Source organism: Trichosurus vulpecula, chromosome 3 (assembly GCF_011100635.1).
Source record: "Trichosurus vulpecula isolate mTriVul1 chromosome 3, mTriVul1.pri, whole genome shotgun sequence".
Classification (NCBI taxonomy): domain Eukaryota; kingdom Metazoa; phylum Chordata; class Mammalia; order Diprotodontia; family Phalangeridae; genus Trichosurus; species Trichosurus vulpecula.
The window spans coordinates 355,140,938-355,158,845 of NC_050575.1; the positions used below are offsets into that span (position 1 = coordinate 355,140,938).

The window sequence follows — 17,908 nt, forward strand, 5'->3', positions numbered from 1 at the left end:
AGCCTTATTTTATATTATGCGTGTGTCCGTCTGTATCTCTCCCCATCCCCGCCCCACGGTGGAACGTAATCTGCCTGAGGGTAAGGACCTTTGCATCCCTGGAGCCCAGGATACCGATTTGCATACTTGGTGTTCATTTAATTTTACTATAGATTGAAAATACTACTACGGAGATTCCCTTAGCCTTCTTTCTCTCAACTCTAGCTCCTAGAGCACCTCCGCGCTCTCCCTTCTCTCCTAGCGGTCTTCCATTCCCCTTCCCCTCCTCCCCCCTCCCTCATTTATCCCTCCCTCCTTTCTTCCGGCGCGCGCTCAGAGCGCCACGTGACCCGGGAGCACCGGAGTCGAGCGGGCCTCCTCTTTCTCTCCCTCCCTCCGCCCGGCGCCCCGGGCCGCGTCTCCGCGCGGAGTCATGTCGGACCTGGCGCCCGAGGAGAGGTCGCCATCCCCGGGAGAACCCCCATCGCCGCTTCGGGCTGGGGCTCGGTACTTCTGTACTGTCGGCCGCGGCCTGGAGCCCTTCCTCACGCGAGAGGTTCGAGCCCGCCTGGCAGCAACGGAGGTGAGTTCCCTCCTTCCCTGGGACCAGGGGTCCGGATCCCGGCGAGGCCCCGCCCCCTCCGGCCTCTGAGTAGGCGCTCTGCGCTGGGGGCGGGGCCTCGGCGCGTGAGCCGGAACTCCCCGTCTCGCCTGGTCTGAGCGCCAGGCCGGCTTCCTCCTGGTTCACAGTGGAGGACCCAGAGCCGATTGGACTCGTGACGCATCTCGGCTCGTTGAGATGGAGGGAGGGAGGAGCGTTCATGAAGCACCTGCCATGTGCCTAGCGCTATGCTAAGTGCTGAGGATGGAGAAGCAAGCACAGGAGCTTACAGTCTAATAGAAGGCAAAGAATTAAAACAAGCCCTTGCCTGCCTATTAAAGAAACTCCAGTGGCCTTGGACATCATAATAATATTAATAACGCCTTGCATTTTTATAGCTCTTCAAGGTTTGCAAAGCACTTTTAGCTCATTTAATTCTTACAACAACCTTGGGAGGTAGGCGCTGTTATTATCCCCATTCAACAGATGGAGAAAGGAAGGTTGAGAGATTGCCGCAGCGTCCCAGTTTACAGGTGTCAGGATGGATTGGAACTGTGATCCTCCTGACTCCACATCTAACACTCCACTTAGTAGATTTAGGCATGGGAAGCCAACTCCCTCCTTTTATAGATAAGAAAACTCCAGCCCAGCGAGGTTCAGTGACTTGCCTAAAGTCACATAGGACTTCAATCCAGGTCTTATGACTCAAAATTCAGAGGACTTGATATTGCACCAAGGCAACCCTCCAGTTTTCTAGCGGGACCACGGCTTATAATCCAATCGGTCAACATTTATCAAGCGCCTACTATGTGCCAGGCATTCTGCAAAACGCCAAGGATTTAAAGAGAGACAAAAGACAGCCCTTGCCCTCAAGAAGCTTACAGTCTAATGGGGGAAAAGAAAAGAAAATAAATATCTGCTATGCAAGCAGGATAAATAGGAAATAGTTAACAGAGGGAAGGGCAATAGAATTAAGAGGGCTATGGAAGGTTTTCTGTATAATGTAGAATTTTAGTTGGGACTTAAAGGAAGCCAGGGAGGTCAGCAATGGGAGTGGAGCATGGGATTCCAGCCAGAGAAAAGTCCTGGAGCCAAGAGATAGAGTGTCTTGTTCCTGGAAAAGAAAGGTGGTCAGTGTTACCGAATGGAAGAGTTCTTATTGGGAGTAAGGTGTAAGCATCCTGGAGAGGTGGGAGACAGCTGCATTGTTAAGGTCTTTGAAGGCCAAACAAAGCATGTTGTATTTGATCATAGAAGCAGTCGGGAGTCACTGGAGTTCATTGAGTAATGGAGTGATTTGATCAATGGTCAGACTTGCTTTTTAAGAAAATCACTGTGGTGGCTTCATGGCAGATGGACAGAAGCAGCTGCTTGCCCATTGAATTCTTTATTCATTAATCCAGCAAACCTTACTCACATATATAGTGTAAGGCCCTGGGGGTACAAAGCCTTTATCACCTCAATCCCTTGTTTGTGGAGTTTTCAGTCCAGTCCTAGAGGAAGGCTACACAGATAATCATAGTGTAGTGGAAAGTCCCCAGGGACCACAAGAAATCTGAGATCCCCCTTTTGCCAGGCGGGTCAGAGAAGGCAGGGATAGATTCATGAAACAGATGGTATCTGAATTGGGCCTCAAAACTTAATAAATTAGATTTGGGGGTGGGGATGAGATGGCAGATTTCAGGCATGAGGGACAACATGAGCACAGGCACAGACAAAAGAGGGTAAAGTCCAGTCTGGGCTTACTAAATATAGAGTACGTGGAGAAGAATAGCATGTGATATGACTGGAAGGTTAAATTGGAAGGGAGGAAGGTGCTTTGAGTGCCAGAATCAGTAATTTATGTTTTATCTACTAGGCAGTAGGGAGCCACTGATAATTTTTTGAGTAAAAATGACATATTAGAACTATTTGGAAAACTAACCTGACAGTGGTGTAAAGGATGGATAATGGAGGGATAGACAGACTAATTAAAACTTGTCAGAGGTTGTCTGGTTATGTAAAAATAGCTTATGTCCAACCACATCTCTTTGAGGAGAAAAAAACAAGTCAGCAAATATCAAAAGTTCCACACATCATTGTGAAACGTAACCTCACTATATGAACTATGTGTTGCTATTACTTTAAAACTAGGCACATATGTATGTAGCTACCTAACCCTTAAAAAACTCCTCTTTTGAGGAGCCATAAAATTGAAGATAGTTCTGAAGTCCATGAGTAGGGTTGGTAAGGACATCATGAGAGAAAGTTATTTGTGTTTCTGGAATATAAACTTGTGCTGCTAGAAAGATAGCCATTATTCGGTGGCACTGATGAAAGCCTCATTAGACTGGTACATAGTTTATACTAGTACGTTGTTTGGCTACTGAATTTTAAGAAGCATGTATGTGGGAAAATTTTAGAGGGCTCAAAGAAATGTAACAAAAATGATTAAAGAATAAAGATGTCAAAGCAGTTGGAATTATTTAACCCAGAAAACAAAATGTTATGGATTGACTTAGCCTAGGAGTACATAAAGGATTATTATAAGAAATAAACAAATTGTTTTCTCTCATTCATTCATTTATTTAGTATTTATTGAGCATTGATGATATGGAAGGCATCAAGGTAAGCTCTGGAAAATACTTGAAAACCAGGGATTTGTCATTGGGACAGTTGAATCAGGCTGATTATTTAGTTTTCTATGTGATTAATTTCCGTAAAACCTGGTGCAAGGGTGGGGAACCTGTGGCTTCAAGCCCACATGTGGCCTTCTAGATCCTCAAGTGTGGCCCTTTGAATCCAAACTTCACAGAACAAACAAGTCCCCTTAACAAAAGGATCTGTTCTGCAAAACTTGTACTCAGTCAAAAGGCCGCACTCATGGACCTAAAAGGCTGCATGTGGCCTTGAAGCCAAAGATTACTCACTCCTGAGTCCTAGTGGATTATATTCTTTTTTTCTTTTTTAAGTTGACTAATTTCAACATAAAGCCACGACAGGGGGAAAAAAAAAGTGGTTTTGAATTTTCAGCACTGAGTTGTACTGAAATAAATACATCAATCCTGTTTCTTAGCACCCAGGTCATCTAACAGTTAGGAAAAAGGTTATTTTTAATAGCATTTTATTTTTTTCAATTACATGTAAAGACAATTTTTAACATTCATTTTTTTTTAAATTTTGAGTTCCAAATTTTCTCCCATCCTCCTTTTCCCCCACCTAAGATGATAAGCAATTTGATATAGGTTATATATGTGCAATCATATAAAACATTTCCATATTAAACCTCTTAAGACCAATTGTATCTTTTAATTTATGAAACTTTGAAAGCAATAGAGGACTTGCCTTACAGTGTAGGCCCTGCCTCTGACTCATATTGACTTTGTGACCTTGAGCAAGCTGTGTAATTTGGCACCCCAGTCATCTCTCTAAGACATTCAGTGAAAAACATGCTTCATTTCTGCATTAATGGAAGCACTTTTGACACCAGAGTTCATCACACCTATGAAGCCACAAGTCCTGCGTGGATTTGGTACCTGGTACCCCAAATTGTACTTTTTGACTTGGATCTCCATTGGATTTTCTGTGTCGGACTTGAATCTGTGATTCAGGATAAAAGCAAAAATGCCAGCTGCCTCAGAGTGTCAGCACTTGGATAACAGCATTGTTGTATCAGCTTTGGAAGTGCTAGACATAAAAGCAGCTTGGCTTGGGCTTTGTTGGGTATTGGCTGTATTCCCAAATGGAGGAAAACAAATTCTATCTATATAAATAAATTTTCAAGCAGCAAATATTACAATGAAAATACACTGAACTGGTACCTTTTACTTGAGTCTTGTGACTAAAAATAAATGATCAGTCAGGAAGCTTTAAGCTGAGCAGCTGGTTTCTGTTGCCATCGGTGCATTCCTCCCAGTACTTGCTTTAGCTCTTTCTGCCTCAGAAGAGGACAGGGTCAGACCTTAGACTTGACATTGACTGAAGGAAGTCATTTTGTGGCATTTGGGGTTTGTTTTTTTTTAGAATGTATTCAACATTTCTAAGTCTATTCTCATATTGTTCTTTTCATTTTGGAACCTTTATCTATTTCTTCTAAACAAACCCTTTGAGGGGCTTTAAGGACTTCTGGAGTGACATTGCTCTTCTTCCATCTGAGAAACGCTTTGAGGAAGCTGCTGGGCCTATTGTCAGGATGATCTGAGTTCAAGTCCCACCTAAAGCACTTACTAGGTATATGGCCCTGGGCATGTCACTTATTCTTTGTCTGCCTTAGCTTCCTCAGCTATAATATAAATGGGGATAATAATAGCATCTGCCTCGCAGGGTGGTAGTGAAGATCGAATGAGAAAATATTTGTAAATGTTCTTGCCTTGGAGTCAGAAACTCTTGAGTTTGAAACTTTAGACACTAGCCGTGTGATCCTGGGCAAGTCACTTAATTGCTGCCTGCCTCAGTTTCTTCATCTGTAAAATGGAGATATTAATAACATGAGGATCAAAAGAAATATCACGTAAAGTACAAACCTTAAAGTACTATATAAATGCTGTTTTGGTGATATGAGTTTCTTTTAGAATAAATAAAAATGTTTCAGAATTTTGTGTAATTAAATATATTAACTAACAAAGTAGGTGTTTTATAGAACCAGTAAATCTTTAATCAGCTCATTTCTAGTAAAATATTTAATATGGCCCCTCCGAATATTTTTAAATTGACAATATATGTCATGAGGTTGAAAGCTGTTAATGAGTAATAACTGACTTCCATAGCACTTCATAGTTTGTAAAATATTTCATGTCTCTTTTCTCACATGATCCCTCACTGGGCTATGGATGTTAAAACACTTACTTTACAGAAGAGGAAACTAATGCTCCCCGAACTTAAGTGCCCAAAGTCACAGAGAGAGTTCAGTGGAGAAGGCAGATTTGTAATTTGCTCTTTCTGACTACAAGTATGGGGGTGGGGTACGTATTTTGAGGCCACTAAGTGGCACCATAGTGCATAGAGCAGGACTTGGAGTCAGTTTACTCATTTACTCATTTACTCACTCCTGAGTCCTAGTGGATTATATTCTTTTTTTCTTTTTTAAGTTGACTAATTTCAACATAGAGCCACGACAGGGGGAAAAAAAGTGGTTTTGAATTTTCAGCACTGAGTTGTACTGAAATAAATACATCAGTCCTGTTTCTTAGCACCCAGGTCATCTAACAGTTAGGAAAACGGTTATTTTTAATAGCATTTTATTTTTTTCAATTACACGTAAAGACAATTTTTAACATTCATTTTTTTTTTAAATTTTGAGTTCCAAATTTTCTCCCATCCTCCTTTACCCCCACCCAAGATGATAAGCAATTTGATATAGGTTATATATGTGCAATCATATAAAACATTTCCATATCAAACCTCTTAAGACCAATTGTATCTTTTAATTTATGAAACTTTGAAAGCAATAGAGGACTTGCCTTACAGTGTAGGCCCTGCCTCTGACTCATATTGACTTTGTGACCTTGAGCAAGCTGTGTAATTTGGCAGTTTTCTCATTTGTAAAATGGAACTGGAGAAAGAAATGGCAAACCACCCTAGTATCTTTGCCAAGAAAACCTCAAATGGGATCAGGAGGAGTCGCCCATGACAGAAAAAACGACTGAACCACGATAACAGTGCCTGCAAAGGTTGTGAGGATAAGAAGAGAGATTTGTAAATCGCTTTGCAAACTTCAAAGCACTATGTGAATGCTGTCCACATCACTATATGCCTCTTAAACTTTCAAAGCCTCCGTTTCCTTATGTTTGAAATGGGGATAATGATATTGGTACTACTTGTTTGGCAGAAGATCCTGGAGAGATGGGCTGAACACTTCCATAGTGCTCTCAACAGACCATCATCAATCAATGCTGAGGCCATTGACTGCTTACCTCAGGTTGAAGTGAGTCCCTCCCTAGCTGAAGCTCCAACTGAAGAAGAGGTTTTGAATGCCATTAGGCTCCAGGCAAAGTCCCTGGTGCTGATTCTATTCCAGCTGAGATTTACAAAGTAGGGGGTCCACTGCTCATACAAAAACTGACTGAAGTTTTCCAAGTTTTGTGGCAAGAGGAGGTCATCCCCCAGGAGTTCAAGGATGCCTCCATTGTCCATCTCTAGAAAGGTAAAGGAAATAGGTTATCCTGTGACAATTACAGGGGGCTCTCTCTGTTAGTCATTACTGGCAAGATTCTTGCCAGAGTCCTCCTTAATAAGCCCATCCTTCACCTTGAAGATGGTCATCTACCTGAGAGCCAGCATGGCTTCAGAAAGGGCTGAGGAACAGTCCATACGGTGTTTGCTGCCCAACAACTCCAGGAGAAATGCCAGGAGCAGAACAGAGGTCTGTACGCAACGTTTATAAATCTGACCAAGGCCTTTGATACTTTTAGTCGTGAGGGCTTATGGAAAATTATGTCAAAATATGGTTGTCCAGAGAAGTTCATCAGCATTGTACCTCAATTTCATGACAGCGTGCTTGCCCAGGGTTTGGATAATGGATAATGCTGTCATGCTTTCCTAGTCACCAGTGGAATGAAATAAGGCTGTGTGCTAGCTCCCATGCTTTTTAGCATGATGTTTTTAGCCATGTTATCCAGTGCTTTCAGTGAGGATGAACACAACGTTGTATTGGGAATCAAGATGGGCTCTTAGCACTTACTCAACCAAATTCCCCTGAAGTGTTTGGCCTTTGTTTCCTTGATTAAATTAGGAGTCTTTGGTGACCTCCTTGCCTCAAGGGAAGGCCTAGTTTACGGGGTTTGAGTGACATGTTTGTGACATCAGGGGCTTTTAGACCACATGGGTTTAAGTTGCATTTTTGTGATAATTTTAGGTCACGTGGGTTGTCAAGCTCCCAGCTGAACTCAGATGTTGGTAACTATGAATTGTATTTGGTCTGTTTAGAAATGTATGTTTGTAATTTGTATTTGCTCAGAAGTTCAGCGTGCTGGCTTTTCCCCCTGAACTAAGTGAATGATATTTGTATGCTGGATTAAAGTAAGATTGTTAACCCCTTAACATTGCTTTCCTTAGTAAAGCAGATCAAAAGAACCTGGTCTTACAGCTTTCTGTGTGCTGGTTGTTGTTGGTTTTACACCCCCACAGCAGCTGCTAGCCAAATTGTTGCAACAGGCATCAAGGTCAGCTAACGCACTGATGGTAAATTCTTCAACTTGAAAAGGCTACAAGCCAAGACTAAAGTGGAGGGAGTGTTAGTGCATGATGTTGTTTGTGGATTATTGTGCATTCAGTGCAGCCTCTGAAGTTGAGATGCAACAAAGTATGAATCACTTCTCTGCTACTTGTGCTAATTTTGGCCTAACAATTAGCACCAAGAAAACACAGGTGCTCCATCAGCCACCACCACACCGTCCATACATGGAACCATCAGTTACAGCAAATGGAGACGTTTTGAATGCTGTGGATAAGTTCACTTACCTTGGTAGTGTATACTTTCCAGGGATATACACATTGATAATGAGCTTGACGCATGCATTGCCAGAGCTAGCTCAGTGGGAGGCTCCAAAGGAAAGTGAGGGAGAGAAGAGGTATTAGACTGATTACCAAACTGAAGGTCTATAGAGGTATAGTGCTGACTTCATTGTTGTATGCCTGTGAAACCAGGACAGTCTACTAGTGCCATGCCAGGAAACTGAATCTCTTCCATTTGAATTGTCTTAGGAAGATTCTGAAGATCACCTGGCAGGATAAGGTACGAGACACTGAGGTCCTTACTCGAACTAAACTGCCAAGGATCTAAGCTCTGCTTCAGAAAGCACAGCTCTGATGGGCTGGCCATGTTGTTTGAATATAAAACGTACACTTGCCAAGAAGACTATTTTATGGAGAACTCACACCAGGCAAGCATTCACACTGTGGTCAGAAGAAGCGATACAAGGACATTCTCAGGGTCTCTCTCAAGAACTTTGGAATTGATTGTGTGACACGGGAAACACTGGCACAGGACAACTCAGCATGGCGTCCCCTCATCAAAGAAGGTGCTGTTCTCTATGAGCAAGGTAGAATTGAAACAGCTCAAAAGAAATGCAGGATGCACAAGTTTGGAGTATCCACCCCCAATGTTCACACGGACTGTTTGTGCCGGACCTGTGGAAGAGCATTCCAAACTCGCATTGGTCTGATCAGCCACAGTCAGACACATTGAATCTTGACTCAAGTATAGCAATGTCACTTTGGTTCTCTTCAAGAAAGAAGGACAACAATCAACCAGCTTATTTGGCAGGATTATTGTGAGGAAAGTGCTTTACAAAACTTAAAACACTATATAAAGGTGAATTACATATTATTTTTATGTCTTAAAATATATTATTTATCTGTCAGTAATTTTTCCTATAAATTCTATATTTGTACATACTTAAGAAAAATGCAAAATTCCAAGCCCCAGAGTAATAGCATCTGTATTTTTCTCTCTCATTAGGTTGAGTATATTTCAGGGAAGGTTTTTTTCTCTACCAATTCTGGTTTAACAATGCTGAAACAACTAAAATCTGCAGAAAGACTATTCTTGCTAGTTAAAAGGCAACCTCCACTTATCATTTCTTCTGGAAGTAAAGGTATGAAACATTTAGACTTTTATCTTCTAATATCTACTGTGCTTGAGGATTTTTGTCTTAAAACGAGCCCCCACTTCAGATGTATAACTCCTCTGATTTGTGAATGCTAACTTTTGTTGTTTGCGAAGCTCTTTTTCCCATAGTGACCCTGTGAAGCTGTTTGTTATAGCAGGTCTATACCTGTACACTCATCCTCCCTTTTACCCTACCCAGGCCCCTGGGGATTGAGAGTTCGGAACCCCAGGAGTGGATCCCCCTTCCCGAAAGGTCTTGTGTGGATGTATTGTTGAGGGAATTCTTGGGCAGGTGTGAGTTCACCTCAGTGCCCTCTGAAGTCCCAGCTTTTAGATTCTATGACTCTGAGACCTCTTCAGACATTATTGGGAGGATTAGGGGGTGGAAGGAGAAGGTGGGGAGCTATCCCTGTAATCCTAGGAGGCCTTGCCCAGATAACCCAGTCATTTTTGTCACTGAGATTTATGACCAAATTTATTTTTACAGAAGCAGGTGGTCAGAAACCTCTGGGTCAGGCACAGGCTCCACTATCCATTTTCACTCCACAGAATACAGACAGGAGTGCTTTCCTCACTGTTCTTTTGTAAATACTAGACCTCATCCATAAGTCATGGAGCAGAGGGGTCCATCTAGTTGCCGAAAGTTTTCTAACTGATTTGGCCTGTACAGGTTGAGCAGCAAGTATATTAAGGATGGAAGAAAGGGCACAAGAGATGGGTGCCAATAGACCTCTGCCTAAGAGCTAGTGTGGCACTAGTATAGAGGAGGCTTCATTTGGAGTAGTGGTCTCACAGGTGACCTAAGTTTGGGGTCAGGTGTTTTCAGAATTGTGAAATCACTGAATATGAGTTCACAGGAGCCTTGGAGTCCATCTAGTCCAATCCATGCCTCAGTAAAGAATTCTCTCTGCTACATAAGTCAACAAAGAGTCACTCTCCTTTGCTTCAAGACCTCTATTCAAAAGAAAGAACCTATTCCCTCCCAAGGCAGCCATTTCTACTTTGCAGCAGCTTTAATTGTTGGTAACTTTTTTCTTTCACATAACTTGCCTAAAGACTGCATTCTTCTCTTCAAGTTCTACACATGGTTCCTGGTGCTTCTCTCTAGAACAAAGCTGATAAAATTCTGATCCTTCCTTTAGCTGAAAGCTTTTTGATCAATCAATAGGCATTTATTAAGTGCCTACTGTGTGCCAGGCAGTGTACTAGGTACTAAGAATACAAAGGCCAAAATGAAACTGTCTCCACCCTCAAGAATATTACATTTCATTAAGGGAGGCAGCATGTATACATACAACATTTAGGACAGTCACTCTCATATAATAAATGTTGATTATATAAGTATATATGAACTATACAAAAAACAAATACAGCGTAATTGGGTGGGAGAAGCATTAGCGACTCAGGGAGATGAGGAAAGGCATAACATAGGAAGTGGCATGTGAGCCGAGTTTGAGGGGAACAAACTAGGGAGTCTAAGAGGAGGGATGAGGAGGGAGAGCATTGCAGGCATGTGGATCCATCTAGTGCTACAGGCACCAGCAATGGAAATGTAGTGAAGAATAGCAAGAAAGGCTAGTTTGGTTGGACCAGAGAAGACATGAAAAGGAGTAAAAGTCATACCAGCCTAATTTAATTTCCTTTCTCATAGCTAGTTTATCAGCATAATATTGCGTATATGACTGAAGGGTAGTATATAACAATCCTGAAAGTCAGATTGGAATCAGATTGTGAAGGTCTTTAAATGTCAAACAGAGAATTTGCATTTGATTCTAGGGGAAATAGGAAGCCACTGGAGTTCATTGAAAGTCAGTCAGTCAATAAACGTTTATTAAGTGTCTGGCATATGCCAAGCACTGAGTGGAGTGACACGATCAGACCTGTGCTTTATGAATATTACTGTGGCAGTTATGTGGGTGATGGATTGGAAGAGGGGAGAGTCTTGTGCTAGGAGATGAGTTAGGAGGCTGTTGAGATAGTCTAGGCAAGAGGGTGATGAATTGCTTAAAAACATCTGTCATTCCCAAAGACTTTTTCCCCTACATATTCTATTCTTCATGACGTATCTCATTTTAGAGAGAATTATCACCAGTTTGGAAGCAGTGCAATGTGGTTTTTGGCCATAGCAAGTCTTGAAAGTCATCTGCTGTGTGGAGCTGTTATACTCTTCTTCAGAGAAATGCATACCAACAAAATCATAGATCTTTGAAGTATTAAAAGATAGTCCATTTTTAAATACCTACTACAAAATGCATTTCTGGAGATAGTTTATTAACAGACAAAATGTCAAATATGTTTTTCCCTATATTTTTAAGATCCATGAGTTTATTTCTGCGGGTATATTAATCATGAATTTAGTATCTATAAGTTTTAACCTAATTATTGTTAGTTTGCATCTTCCTTTTGCACTGTATTGCCTATCTGCCCTCGAAGATTGACCCGTGTCTCATTCCGTATTATGAAATTGTGATCATTTGTATTAAAATCTGATATTCTCTAAGGCAGTGGTTCTCAAACTTTTTGGTCACAGGACCCCTTTATACTCTTAAAATTTGGGGGTACCCCCAAAGAGCTTTTTATTCATGTAGGTTTTGTCTATCAATATTTCCTGTGTTAGAAATTATGATGTCTTTGTGTTATTATAAAAATAGTTTTGATCTTACTGAGTCCCTGAAAGGATCTTGGGAATCACCAAGGCTTCCTGGATCACATTTTGAGAACCACTGCTTTAAAAGTATATATGGTCACCTGACTTTATTTAGAAGTGTATTGTATTTTATACCCTAAAACTGCTGGCCTGGGGTGAAATGAAAAGAACATTGGATTTGGAGTCAGAAGACTTTATTCAAATTCTGACTTTCTCACCTCTATGACCTCACTTAGCTCTCTGAGTCTTAGTTCCTTCATCTGTAAAATGAGGTGAATGGATTAGATGATCCCCTAAGGGTCCTTCCTGCTCTAAATCCTATTAACATAGTTTCTAGAACAGTCCCATTAAAATCAGCTGAGCAAATTTTAATTGGTGAATGAAATAACTGAGTAAAATGCAGGACAGTAAACTTCCGTTATCTGGTATCCAGAAGTCTGGCAGCTGAAGCATGACTGTGGAACACTTAGAGCTTGGTCAGATATTGAAGAAACCATCCGCTGAGCCCAGGCCATCGACAGTCATCCTGACTTTTGTCTTGTCACTGGACTTTGATGACTGTGGAAGAAAGAGATTGACTTGTGCCTGCCTCATTAAGTCCAGTTCGCAGCAAGTCAAGGCATCATCCATGATGTCATTGGTCCTCTTTGAAAACAATGGATGAACAACACACAGAAGGCTGATGCTCTCAAGTAATTAAAGCCATAGTGATCTAAAGGTAAATGGATAACCACAATAAAGTCTCACTTAAGCTAGTACTTACAAAATACAATTTAAACGAAGTCTCCTCAAAGTACTTAAAATTATATGGTTTCTCCCTCAAAACCCTCCATAAAGTTAAAAGAAGAAAGCTAAAAGTGGGGTGAAGCCAAGTAGGAGGCTGAAGTGGTTAATACTGCTGAAATAAGAAAAAAATTTGAATATCATATTTTTAGAAAGTAAAAGGACATTAATAAATATTCTTAAAAATACAGGCTTTTTTAATTCAAGGTATGAGAAAATTACTTCCAAGACTCTTTTAACTCAGTAATTAATTGTGCTTAACATTGTATTAACTCCATTCTCTAATTACCAATCATTTCACATACTTTATCTCACTTGATCCTCTTAACAACCCTGTGAGAGAAGTAATACATGCATTATTATCTTCCCTGTTTTGCAGGTAAGGTACCTGAGACCCAGAAAGTAAGTGACTTACTCATTCACAAAGCTAATAAGTTTACTTGACTATGTTGAGAATGATTCAGATGACAAGAAATAAAGCTGTGAAAGATGTACAATCAAGTTTCAGGGAACCTCAGCGTAAGTATTTTCAGCCCCAAACAATAGGATCCTAGATTTAGACCTGGAATGGACCTTAGAGGTCATGTAGTCTAACCTCCCTCATTTTACAGATGAGGAAGCTGCAACCTAATCCAAGGTCATAAGGTATAAAGTGGTAATTCTGGGATTTGAACACAGGTCCTTTGCTTCCAATTCCACATTCTTTCCATTGTACTGTACTTCCCTCCATTGATCATAATGGTTACCCCAAGTCATCAAGAAAACTGAAATTATGTTTCATATCCAGATAGCCCACCAGCTGGCAAAGAGTGATACTTGTACCCTCTCACATCCAGACTTCGAGTCTGAAGATTACTTCCAGGCAGTGAGTTAGCTACATCTGCCGGAGCTGTCTCCTCTGCTTCCCCAGATGCTAATACCCCTGCAAGGAAGGACAACAGAACCCAGAGCTCTATGAGGTCTGCGCCCAGGCTCTGTTAGTCCCAAAACTCACTTTTCCCACACTACCACAAATTCCCATTCAAGTGCCCTCCTCTAGGGGTGCCCAGACTTCTATGTTTCACACATTATATACCCTCTTTCTCTCTTTTTGGTCATGAACTGATCCATATTCTCTTTTTTTCTCTCTAGTCCTTCTCTTCCACTCCATCCACTCAAACTCTTCTCCAAACCTGTTCCCAAATATACCCAGGGACCAGGTACTGATAATACCAGGGCTTGATGATCAGCATTAAAAGAAAGAATTGAATTTAACCAGCTAAAGAATAATTAACATTTACTGACCCTTGAAGGAACATGGTATCCTCCCTGCAGAGTTATTTGCCTTCCCTCAGGATTGTTAACTTTAACAGTAGTTTATGAATAGTTCCATTTGCAAAGTTTGTTTGTAAAGCAGTTGTTTGGAATTCCTGGCATATTTTCCCATAGAAACATGATTCTAGATGGTTAGATTTTCTAGCCTATTAATCCATAATAATAGCCTATACTTATATCACTTTAAAATTTACAAAATCACTTTATACTTGATCTCATTGGCTCTTCATAACCCCTTGTGAGGTATAGAGAGTATATTATTATCCCATTTCAATAGATGAGGAGGTAAACCCAGAGAGGTTATGACTTCCCCAGGGTCACTCTAGCCAGTGGTTCAGTTCCAGATCTTCTTACTTCTCACTCTATTAACATTCTTTACGTTTGATTCTTCAAGGCCTGAGCCTTGAATCAGGCAAGAGGATCAGGGACAAGGCTTAGTATAAGGAATTCTCATGGCAACTCCAAGCATCACAAGTGCAGGAATTTGCTGTGCTTTAATATGCATGTTTGGTAAAAGGTTTTTGTTTTGTTCTGTTTTTTGATTTGGTTTTTTTTAGGGGCATGTGGGAGAGGAGGAGATTGGAGGGAAAGAAAAATAAGTGCTTGTTAATTGAAAGGAAAAAAAATTAAACCCCAGAGGTTGTGTTAAGAAAAAGCACTAGTTGTCCAGGGTTCTGATAGCAATTAACATTCATATGTATAGTCACCTCCAAGTTAAAGAAATCTGTTTTCAAAAGTAGGGAAATGTGAGCTAACAAAAAGGGTTAAAATAAAAAGTTTGAACCCTTGAAACATTAACCTTCACTTGTCTAGAACCTCTTCCCCACCACCATCCAGGAAAATAAAACTCCAATATAAAGGTGCTGGGATAGTTTTATTATTCAATCTGGATGTTAATTTTAATAATGGGAAAAATTTCCAGTATTTATAAAATTGAATCCTGCTGCATATATCTCTTTACCTGTGCAGAACTCATCAGCATCTCTTTGTAAAGACAGATAAATACCTTCTCTGGGAAACTTAGGACCACTCTGGGTGAGAGTGGGAGTTCTTTTTTAACATTAAGAATAAGTTATCTTGGAGAGTAAAGCCAACGTGGTGGAGTAAAGTGAGTATTTTTGCTCAGCTATTCACATTCCTCTAAACAACTTTTAAAAGCCTAGCAAACCAAATTCTGAGTGGGAAAACCAACAAAAGTCACAATGAATCATTTTTCCAGTCCAGGAGAACTTAGGAAGACAGGAAGAAAGAGGTCTTAGATAATGGGGTGGGGTCTGGCCAGGAATGTGGCATGGCAGAAGTGACATGAGTTGTGAGTCTTTAGTCTACCTGGGTAAAGACCAGAATGCAAACCAAGAGAGCAGTGACCGGAACTCTACCCAAATTCATACCGCCTTGAAAGCAGCAAAAACTTAAAACTCCCAAGATTTAACTGTAAGAGCAACAGGACATAAAAGTCAGGAGATCAGGCCACACATCTCCCCTAACCCAGATGTAAGGAGAGCCCAACTCTAACATAAAGTCCAAAGTCTAGAAATAGGCTGGAAAAATGAGGAAACAACAAAAAAAGACTCTGACCATAAAAATCTACTGTGGTGACAGACTCAGATGAGACAATGACTTGAAAACATCTGCAAACAAAGCCTCAAAGAAAAATGCAAATTGAACACAAGCCCAACAAGAATTCCTAGAAGAGCTGAAGAAAACAATTTTTGTTATTCATTCATTTTAATTGTATCTAATTCTTTGTGACCCCATTTTGGGTTTTCTTGGCAAAGACACTGGAGTGAGTGGCTTACCATTTTCTTTTTCAGCTCATTTTACAGATGAGAAAATTGAGGCAAGCAAGTATCTGAGGCCAGATTTGAACTCCTCATCTGGCATTCTATCCAGTGCACCACCTAGTATAAAAGAAAAAAAAATTTAAAGAGGAAAAAAAAAACAAATTTTTTTTTAAAGCAAATAAGCATGGTAGAAGAAAAATTGGGGAAAGAAATGAGAGCAATATGAGAAAATTAAGAAAATAGAATTGAGTTTGAATTGAAATCATGAAACTAGCTTGGCAAAAGCTATTTAAAAGTTTGTGAAATTAGTAAAAAAAAAATGCTGAAGAAAATAAGTCCTTAAAAATAAGAATTGGCCAAATAATTTTTTAAAAAGGTGTAAAAGCTCACTGCAGAAAGTAACTGTTTAAAAATTAGAATTGGTCAAGTGGAAACTAATGACTCCATGAGATATCAAAAACCAATAAAACAAAGTCAAAAGCCTGAAAAAAATAGAAGAAAATGTGCAATATCTCATAGGAAAAATAACTGATATGGAAAGTAGATCACAGAGAGATAACTTAAGAATTATTGGACTACCTGAAAATCATAGAAAAAAAGAGAGCCTAGACATTATATTTCAAGAAATTATCAAGGAAAACTGCTCTGATATCTTAGATCCAGAGGGTAAAAGAGAAATAGAAAGAACCTATTAATCACTTCCTGAAAGAGATCCCAAAATGAAAACTCCCAGGAATATTATAGCCAAATTCCAGTGTTCCCAGGTAAAGGAAGAATACTTCAAGCAGCCAGAAAGAAATAATTCAAATGTCATGGAGTCACAATCAATTTAACAAAAGCTTTAGCATCTTCCACATTAAAGGAGCAGAGGGCTTAGTCTGGAAGACAAAGGAGCTAGGATCACAAGCAAGAATAACCTACCCAGAAAAACTGATTATAATCCTACAGGAGGGCAAAATGGATATTTAATGAAGAAAAGGACTTTCTCGCATTCTTGAGGAAAAGTCCAGAGCTGAATAGAAAATTTGAGATTCAAACACAACACTCAAGAAGCATAAAAAGGTAAACATGAGTGAGAAATCATAAAGGACTTAATAAGATTAAACTCTTTATATTTCTGTACGAGGAGATGATACGTGTAATTTCTGGGAACTTTATCATCATTAGGGAAGTTTTAAGGTATCTGCTTAGAGGACATCAGTATAAGTAAGCCTATTATGTTGAGATAGGAAAAGTGGGAGATTGAGAAAGAGGAGTGCACTGGAAGTAGGAGGAAGGGAGAGGAAGAATAGGGGAAATTACCTAACATAAAAGAAATGTGTAAGGAAGAATTTTTACAATGGAGGAGAAATGTGCAGCACTTGAACCTTAGTCTCATTGGAACTGGTTCAAAGAGGGAAGAATATATATTACACACAGTTGGGTACAAAAATTCATCTTACTTAACAGGGAAGTAGGAGGGAAAAGGGAAGAGAAAGGGGCTAGTAATAAGAGGGAGGGTAGATTGTGAGGGATTGGTCAGAAGTAAAACAGACTTTTGAGGGAGGATCAGGGTGAAAAAGGTAGATAAATGAAAGACAATAGAATGGAAGGAAATAAACAGAAATCATAACTATGTATATAAATGGCATGAGCTCACCCCTGAAATGGAAAAGGAAGCAGAATGGATTGGAAGCTAGACTCCAACATGTCATTTATAAGAGACACACTCAAAAAAGGACATTCAAAATAAGGTGCTGGTACAGAATCTAATATGTTTAAACTAAAGTTAAAAAAAAAAGGCAGGGGTAACAATCATGATCTCAGGTAAAGCAAAAGAAAAAACACCTAATTGAAGATAATCAGGGAAACAACGTTTTGCTAAAAGGTAGATGGGACAATGAATTAATTTCAGTATTGAACATATATGGAATAAATAGCATACCATCAAAATACCTGAAGGGAAAGTTAAATGAGTTACAAGAGGAAGTAGTAAAACTATACTAGTAGGGGACCTCTAGTACTATCTCATACCCATCAGATTGGCTAAGATGACAGAAAAAAGAAAATAACCTACTGGAGGGCATGTGGGGAAAAAGGCACAAATGCATTCTTGTTGGAGTTGTGAACTAGTCCAACCATTCTGGAGAAAAATTGAGAACTATGCCCCAAAGTCTATAAAATTGTATATACTTTGACTCATCAGTATTGATATTAAGTCTATACCCCAAGGA

General features: G+C 40.0%; 1 protein-coding gene across 2 annotated transcripts in view; it reads left to right on the forward strand.

Annotated features, from left to right (window-relative positions):
• The first annotated feature begins 344 nt into the window (after positions 1–344).
• THUMPD2 (THUMP domain containing 2) overlaps positions 345–17,908 on the forward strand; it is a 53,815-nt gene continuing 36,251 nt past the window's right edge. Inside the window, exons 1-2 of one of the 2 annotated variants that reach the window (XM_036752318.1) lie at positions 345–562; positions 9,018–9,153. In XM_036752318.1, the coding sequence (XP_036608213.1) occupies positions 413–562; positions 9,018–9,153 (286 nt within the window). In that variant the 5' untranslated portion in view covers positions 345–412. Of the gene's footprint in view, positions 563–9,017; positions 9,154–13,060; positions 13,117–17,908 lie in introns of those variants that run through there. The other variant, XM_036752319.1, reaches the window with a different exon arrangement.